We start from the raw sequence: 9092 nt of genomic DNA, 5'->3' as shown, positions 1-9092 counted from the left end.
GAGACTGTGCTGCATTCTTCCGTGCACGTGGACCGAAGGAGATCGAGATCATCACTAGGAAATATTATTAAATACAGTATTGAAGTTTCACCTGCAAAACACAGTCGTTGTTTACATGGTATGAGAGGTTTGTCTCCACCCTCCTACTGGTAGCCATGTATGATGTTCCTATGGTCCAAATATTAAAAAGCAGCAGTAGACTGCTCAGGCAGGTTGAACCCTGGTCCCTGGTGTGAGAGGCGATGGTTCTATCCACCACTCCACCCTGCCAGTAGTCATGTATGACGTTCCTTGATCCAATTGTTAAGAAATATATGACCATCCTTGTTTAAAAGCAGCAATTTTTGTGTGGACTAGACCCTGCAGTGATGCTTCCAGTGAAAAGTTCTACATTTCAGTGAATTTCACGATTTTCCAAAGGCAAATGCACCCAAGAAGCACTAGGAATAATGTACCGAAGCTGGATGACTGAGCAGAAAGGTTCACAGGTGGTGAGATGCACGGAAATGCAGCAGTGGGCGTGCAGTGTTCAGTGTCAGAGGGCGGGAAGTGGGAGTGAGTCAGCAGGAATGACTGGGCAGGCAGACAAGGACCCTGTGGCTTTGCCATACGGGAGATCGGGGGGCTGTGTGTCGGCACCAGCACGAATCTGACAGGGGGGGTCATGATCGAGTGGGGGGGCCGTTGGGTAAGCAGACAATTCAGAGCCACGCCTTTGGGAGAGACCAAGTTTATATGAATGGAATGAACACCTTTATTAAGAAACAAAATGAAAAGAGGGTGTCCTTGGTGGGGGGCATTTGAGGGCGTAGTTTGGGGGGGTGTGGCCTGTGAATGCCCCTCCCTCCATGACTGGTTATATCCCTTATTATTATTTACGTCTAGCCTCAAAAAAATAAACACTCCAAATCCCAATAAACACTCCATTATCCAGCCAAACATCCACGAACTGAAAAGCGTGTGACGATCCATGAGTTCGAAATGGCCGCAGCTTTCAGCTCACAGGGGTGGAAACAAACCTTTGTGAGAAAACAGCCTCTCAAAGCAGCAAAAGTGAACAGAGATGCCCGCAACAACCTTTGGCTCTGCCATGCTGTTAATTCACCGTAACACCGTATCCGTACCGTGCAGTATAGAGAGGAAGTAACCTTCACACGTGGCCTTCAGCGTGGACTGCGTAGGTCGGGAGACAAGCTTCCAACTGAATTCCCTGTTGCTTGCAGAAGCTCACATCCAGCGGCAGTGTTTACCACCAATCGAACCAGGCATTTGTCTGAGGCTCCAAGATTAGGGGACCCCCTGTTGAGCACAAACAGTCACTACACTAGGCCAGGTGGGGGGCCCAGAACCCCGACCCGCATGCACACCTCCTGCCACACATTACTCACTCTCACATTGTCCTTGCGCTGAAGATCAGGTAAAACTGGCTCCTGCGTCATTAGCATAGACGTGCCAAAGGTAATGCGGCGTTTATATTTCCCTAAAGTGTGTTTAAATACTCACACAGCCCACAGCGGTGTACATGTCAGAGAGCAGGGTCAGACAGTCCCTGGAGCAATCGTTAAGGGCCATGTTCAGAAGCACAACAGTCTGGCAGCCAAAGGACTTGAACCGACAACCTACTGATCATGAACAAGCTTCCAACCGTGCATTTCCACGCAGCTTGATTACCGTTGCCTAAGCGAGGCCCTTAACCCCAGTTGCTGCAGGGACTGTCTGACCTGCTCTTACAGTTCTATGTTGCTTTGGATCAAAGCGTTTGCTGGACAGAATTCATGTAATGAGTATTCATTTCAAAAGGACCAAAGCCATTCCAGTGCAGGTCACTACGAACACGCTATATTAACTAAACACACTACCGATTGATAAAGAATTGTGTCAAAATGAGTCCGTAAAGGCGGGTTCATTCTCCTGCGTCGAGTCCCTGCGGAGCTTATGCCATGGCCTGCACGATCGCGAGCATTTACTCTTGGGTTAAGTTTCTGGGGAGGTAGGTGTCAGGCAATACCGTAAGGTCCATGGCTACAACATACTGAAGCATAAATCAGCCTTAATAAACGAAAAGTACTAAACTAAGCCAAGAAACAGGCACAAACCAGAATGTCACAACTGAAGGAATGGGTTAAAAAAATGTGTCAGCTTCTATCTCTGCCGTTAGCCATCCTTGGTGAGGAATCCATGCAGACACAGCAGGGTCACACAGCTGGGTCTCATCGTCCGACAGTAACAGCTGCTGTGGACAGCGCCCCCCGCTGGGCTGCGGGAGGAACCGAAAGGACGCCGCTGTACACCAGGCACACGCGGCTGCGAGATAAATCAGGAAAAGGCGGGTGACTCACAGCACACACCTTGGAGGAGGCTGCTGCTCGTCTTCAGCCTACTCAAGTCAGAACGGAGGACACTTAGAGATGATTGGCCAGGCGGACCAAGGGAAAAATGAGTCACAAATGAGTCAGACAATCGTGTAGCGAGTCAATGGTGAAGAAGAACCAATTCAGACATGCTCAGAAAATAAGGAGCGGCTTATCGTGAAATGTAAGTGACCAACAGTAAAAACCATCAAGAACCGGCCCCGCCTCCCCTTAGGAGGAAAGCCCCGGAAATGCAGTCTTCCTCAAGGAAACATGAACATCATTTTAGTTACACTAGAAAGCAACTAAAGGCTGCAGGCTTCCCGTCCTCAGAAAGCATGACTGGTGTTCCGTTCACCTTGGAAGTCGGAAGTCTGAGCTGAGAATGACATTACACGAGAGTTAACCCCGTTCCAGCATAAATCAGAAAGCCATTTAGCAACACCAGGATTTCTTGCTTAGCAGGACGACGTCTGATTTAAGGAACCCCAGTCTAAATGGACTTTATCTTTGTTCACTTATATTTATCCCAGACTACCTTAAATCAGACAAGTCATCCAGCTAAGTAAGAAATCCTGCTTTGTTATGCAGGCCCCAGTTCTAGCCCCTTTCACTGTTAGCCACCGCTAGCAATACTAGTTGATAACATATTACACTGTATTCTAATCATAGAAACACTGTAGCAATGTCCAGATAGAGGCTGGACAGTATGTGTAAACAATCAATTAAAACGCAAATAATGCATAAGTGCTAATACATAGTATATAACTACAGATTTCACTTGTTGATAAAGGGTGCCGCCATCTTGAATTCTGAGGGCGGGGCTGCTGAGGATCTGCAGAGGAAATTTGGCATTACGGTTCCCCCGGCTTTTCCAGAACCTAGGAACTCGGAATGTCAGACTTCCAAGTTGAAATGGAATGCAATATATAGCACAGGGGCCACGGATTTTCATGGCAAACATGACGCCCTTTATCAGTACCATGACGACAGCAGACACTAATGCTTCTGAGGGGGGCCAAAGCCCAGTTCCTCCCTGTCGCAGAAAGCAGCGTGTCACCAGTGAGCCGCATGGTTACCGGGAAGTACGCAAGTCCGCGCGCTCAGATTTAAGGAAACCTGTGCAATAAACCACGCAGCTGACACAAAGAACAGAAGCAGATATTAACAAGAGGAATAATAATAGATTTTATTACCATTGAAACAGCTCCGAAGCCCCAGGTGACATTTCAGAGTCAGAAACATTTCTTTATCACCCACAGCAAACAAGAACTAACATGTGGAGACAAACCAGCCACCTTCTATTGCAGCCTGTGCAGTCTGTGGCTTTGCACGTGGACACATTCGGCCCCGGCCACGTGAGCGTGCCGCTCGCCCGCAGGGTAACCGTTTGGTGAGCAGGCAGGATATAAACTGCAGTAACGTTTAGGCATCAATGTGACCCCGCCCTCGTCGACCTCATCCTTCATTCCAAAACCCCGTTTTGGAAGCGGACTCCATTCAACCTCCTCCAGGTTTTCACTCCACCTAAACCGCTGCTTCGCTAAGCCGAGAATCTACGCCATAAACCCGAGCGACAGACAAAGTGTAGGGACAGCCATACTTTTAATGAAGACAAAGCCTGGAGGGCCTCGTAGAAGAGCACGGAGACGGGGGGCCGGGGGTGTCACGGACAACAAGCGGTAAAAACGTCATAGATACAAGATGTATTTAGTCTGAGTCGACTCCTCGGACAACCCGCAGCTGGGAGAGAGCAGTAACATAAATAAAACAAGGAGAAAAGTGAGGGTTCTTCGCCGTTAAGGATGCATCTACCAGCAAGTTAGGCATGATTAGATTAGTAGATTAATAGCACTTATAACAGAGTGACATATGTATTTTAAACTGAAATCATCAAAAGCTTGTTTGAAGGGAACATCCCTCAAGCTGGCCGATGCATTTTCCACACACTTGAAGGACGCCTTCTTGTTAACCTTGAACAAAAAAAGGGCTTGTAAGCGACGCACCCTTAAGAACAGTGAAAATCCGTGATGACAGGCTCACAGCAGAGGTTTGGCAGCGAAGGTGCGATGCGCTCACACCGGGCGGGAATGCCTCTCCGCATGCGGCCGTGAGAACGCGCGTGTGCCGGCGCAGGGCAGAGACAACGCCAAGGTGAGAGAGCGGCATTTATCAGGGGATGCAAGCGGATGGACGGGGAAGGAAGGAAGAGGAACTCAAAGCAACAGCGAAGCAGCGTCTGTACACACAGGCTTGGCTAGAGAAACAAAAAGTAGTAAAACCGCAAATACATAATCATAATAAAAAATGACAAGATGAGGAAACATTGCTCATTGCCACTCTGCCCCAACGCCTGCCATGCAGGGCAGCCGCTCCATCTGACGCCCGTCAGTCCGTCGCCACCTCCCACATCACAGGGGTGACGGCGTGTGACGGGAGAGTACACATGTGAGTGCATGGTATGTCCTTCATCGGCGTCAGGGACCTCGCTAAGCCACGCCCCCATTCTCCCCATCAGTGTCTCACCAGAAAGGAAATTCACTACAGGAAAGCCGCAATAAAGAGAGCCACTGTTCACACCCACCAGCCAGAGAGCTGCGATGTGCTGGGAGAGGGGGAGGGGGGGGGCAGATTGCTCTTTATTTAGCAAAGAACAAAATTAACCTGCAAGAAACGGCTGGCTTTCCAGGGCTGAATGAAGCCGTCGCTACATCAAAGCAGATCCCTGTGACCGGTAGCCCCCTCCAGGACTCCTGCCTAGTGTTTGAGTGCCTGTCTGATGCGTGAATGTGCGCGTTCGTATGCCTGTGGTCCAGTTTAATGGGTAAGCTAGAACCAGAACTGATATCATATTGCATCTCTACCCCTCAGTCCCTCCGACCCCCAGCTGAGCTCCCCCACCCCGTTTGTGTGTGTGTGTGTGTGTGTGTGTGTGTGTGTGTGTGTGTGTGTGTGGGGGGGGGGGGGGTGTCAAGAGCTCACATCTCCCCAGCTCTTATTTTTTTTCCATTTCTGTCAGGGTTTACAGTCAAGATCACAGATGAGTCCCAAGTTCTGAAACATCTCCTCTCTCTCCCAGCTCCTCTGTTCCTCCTGCCTCTCCTCCTCTCCTTGCGAGACCCCAATCCCAGCTTCACCCAGCCCTCTTCCCACTCCTGCAGGGAGTCAGGGAGTGAGCGGAGGGGGCAGAACGTGGGGAGGGGATACTTCAGCGCGGAGGGGTCCTAACAGCAACCTCCGCCAGCCGGCCGCACCGGGGTGCTCTCGATCTTCAGGTTGGGCTTGTCTCCCCCGGCGGTGGCCCCGGGACCCATTCGCTTCTTGATCTCTGCCGCCATGGTCATGAAGGCCTGCTCCACGTTGGTGGCGTTTTTCGCACTGGTCTCCAGGAAAGGAATGGCCAGCGAGTCGGCATACTCCTGTGAGTGTAGGTGAGTTTGACACTCAGGTGGAGTCACTTCCAAAATCCCAACAAACATGCCATCCATCCATCCATCTATCCATCCATCCATCCAAAAAACTGCTGAAGAGGAAACCAGATCGGCTTCGAAGGAAGCTTACAAGATGAACACTGAAGCTCATCATACCGAACAAACTCAAAATTTCACCAAGAAACAAACACCGGGCAAATACACCATTTTCTTACTAATGAACCATTACTTTTTAAGCCGAGTGACCCTAGTATGCCAGAATCTTTAATTGTTCTTAACGGTGGCGAGTAAGTTACACATAAACGAAGGACACAAGACGACTGAAAACTTCTGTCAAGAGCAGACAGCCAAAGAGTGAGTGTGGATCTGCAGGGTCACCTTGGCCGTCGTGTAGTCCACCACCTTCTTGTTGGTGAGGTCACACTTGTTGCCCACAAGCAGCTTGTTGACGTTCTCGCTGGCATAGCGATCGATCTCCTGCAGCCACTGCTTCACGTTGTTATACGACTCCTTCGAAACGAAAAAAAAAAGAGGACACCGCTATAGGACTACTAACCAGAAAAAGTCAAAGTCAAAGCGATCCTCTACTGCTCCAAGAATCACACTGGTGATACATGCACAGAGAGCCAGCTAAAAGAGCAGCCAGTCGGCTGTGATTTTACGGCGTCTCGTTTTAAACCGAAATCTGTCTTGGGGGATGGACATAAGCCAAAGGCTGCCTACCTGATCCGTCACGTCATAAACGACGATGATCCCATGAGCACCTCTGTAGTAACTGGAAGTGATGGTGCGGAACCTCTCCTGCCCAGCGGTGTCCCACTAGGGATGGGCACGAATGGGAAGATTACCATAGCAACGGGACACAATCAGTGCGGCACAGGGATGCTCAACATACCCAGCCAACGGGTCTAATCAGTGCAGCTGGATTTATTCTACAGTTCAAGGGAAATCCACAGATAGAAGCTGATAACTGGCACCTGGGGACACATTTACATTAACAGACAACTTCAACAAGCACCAGATGCAGGAGAGACAGACATGTCTGGTTGGCAGTGGTGTCTTAATGATTAGGGAAGCGCACTTGTAATTGAAAGATTGCAGGTTCGAATCTCCGACCAGCAAGGCACCACTGAGGTACCCTGAGCAAGGTACCGCCCCCCAAGCACTGCTCCCCGAGCACTGGGTTAGCTGCCCCCTGCTATGTCACGACGTCACATATGGGTTAAATGCAGAGGACACATTTTGGTGCTGTGCACTGTGTGCTGTAGTGTGTCAACAATGACCACTGATCACGAAATTCTAACTCTCCTAAAATGACAAAAGTGCAGCTGGCAAGCAGTCCAACTCACAATCTGTAGCTTGATGGTCTTGCCATCCAGCTCGATGGTGCGAATCTTGAAGTCCACCCCTATAGTGCTGATGTAGCTCTCGGTGTAGGTGTCGTCCTAGAGCACAAAAGGGACACATCCTTTACACCGTGTGCCCAGCTCCTTTCACACTGCCACTCAGAACTACGGCGGGGAATACTCACAGCGAATCGCAGTAGAAGGCAGGACTTGCCCACACCAGAGTCACCAATCAGGAGCAGCTTGAACAGGTAGTCACTATGAGAGCAGGAAAATTAGTTGGCAAAACACTAAACAGACGTATATCTCTCGTTTTATTTATATGGCTGATCTAAAATTCATGCCAGTGCGATTGTAATGGGGAAAGAATGATCCAGTGTATACCAGTTAAAAGTGACCATTACCACGCAAAATACACATCTATAGCACTTACAGCAGTGACTAGGACTTTATATCCAAGCTTTCTGGGATTTTTCCTGCACTGGCTTGTGCTTTGAATATTACCGTGCTGCTGCTAATTAGGGTCACATTAGATTAAGATGGGATTTTCTGGGCTGCTTGGTGACAATTCACATGACACACCCTTACGAACAGAACCAGAAACAATGCAGCCTTCAATAGCCGACTGTCAACAGTGCGGTCCCTCAATTAAACACAAATGATTTATTAGTCAGAGGAGCCCCACTTATCGTCAAGGGACACCAGCGAAAAACGATAGAATGACACCATTAAAACCGAAGAAATGAGAGTTAAACTGTGACACGTAGCAGGATTTAACCGCAAATCATATTCTAATAATAACTATCAGCGTAGCAGGGTGCCGCAGCACAGCAGCCAGATATACGGCTGAGAGCCCGCAGGGAGCCGGCCCCCAGCTTTTAGCTGGCCTCCTAGCGCGTCAGCTGTGTTCCGGCGCCACGGTGCCGGCTCCCCCGCTCTGCCTTTAGCCGTTAGCTTTTGCCCGCGTACTGTTAGTTTCAGATATGATGCCTTTTCACGTCCACACTAGCCGGGTGTCAGCGGCCATGGTCGACGGGGTAGCGCCCGCGTGACCCCGGTACTCAGTATTCGGGATTCACGGTGCGGCAGGCCTGCTGCGTGACCCCGGTACTCAGTATTCGGGATTCACGGTGCGGCAGGCTTACTGCGTGAGCCCGGTCCTTACTATTCGGAATTCATGGTACGCAGGCCTGCTCCGTGACCCCGGTACTCAGTATTCGGGATTCATGGTGCCGGCGGCGTGACCCCGATACTCACTATTCGGGATTCATGGTGCGGCTGGCCGGCTGCGCTCTTCCTGTCGGCTCTTCCTCGTTCTTTCGGTCTCCGCCAAAAGCAAACTAAACGGTGCTGGGCTCCGACAGCAGGCTGACTGATGCACTCGCCCTCTTCCTTCTTATTTTTTCTTCTCCGAAGGCAAATGCTTTCAGTTCGGCTTTTTCATAAGGACTCCAGCCGCAGCTCACCTTCCTTCCTGATGCTTATTTTTCTGTTTTTGTTTCTCTCCCTTTTTTCTCGCGTAAAACACAAGATGGCTGCGCAGGTGCGATCGTGACGTCACCGGAAACTACGCCGCCTACGCTACGGTATCCGGCCTGGGAGATGTAGTCCTGTCTAACCCTCTCAATCGCGTGCCTCTTTATAAACACACACACACACACACACACGCGCGCGGTTATACTCATTTATATGAGAAAAACCTTAATCCCAACAATGACAACCTTATTAAACCCAGCTATAACCTTAACTATAATTAGTTTTTTGATTGCAGTAATAGATTTTTATAAAAATTGTGTTTCTGCTTGTGAGGATAAGATAGGTAGTCCCAACAATGTCAAAATAACAAGTTTTTGTCACATTATAGGCACAGTTAGTCCCCACAATGTAATATATACACAACCCGCAGGCCCACTTAATATATTCCTGGTATTGTGGGGACTCTCATTCCTATTATTTCTTGGGAC

General features: G+C 49.5%; 1 protein-coding gene across 1 annotated transcript; it reads right to left on the bottom strand.

Moving 5' to 3' along the window:
- Window positions 1–3515: 3515 nt before the first annotated feature.
- On the bottom strand, window positions 3516–8700 carry LOC125719889 (ras-related protein Rab-1B-like). Its single transcript, XM_048994723.1, has 6 exons — window positions 8386–8700; window positions 7314–7386; window positions 7132–7227; window positions 6506–6601; window positions 6161–6292; window positions 3516–5770 (listed from the first exon to the last, which is right to left on the bottom strand). The coding sequence occupies exons 1-6, from the start codon at window positions 8397–8399 to the stop codon at window positions 5576–5578; spliced, it is 606 nt and encodes a 201-aa protein (XP_048850680.1). The 5' UTR covers window positions 8400–8700; the 3' UTR covers window positions 3516–5575.
- Window positions 8701–9092: the final 392 nt, after the last annotated feature.

This window comes from Brienomyrus brachyistius, chromosome 24 (genome assembly GCF_023856365.1).
Source record: "Brienomyrus brachyistius isolate T26 chromosome 24, BBRACH_0.4, whole genome shotgun sequence".
NCBI lineage: Eukaryota > Metazoa > Chordata > Actinopteri > Osteoglossiformes > Mormyridae > Brienomyrus > Brienomyrus brachyistius.
The sequence above is the reverse complement of the archived record's forward strand: the minus strand, read 5'-3'. Positions and strand labels throughout refer to the sequence as shown.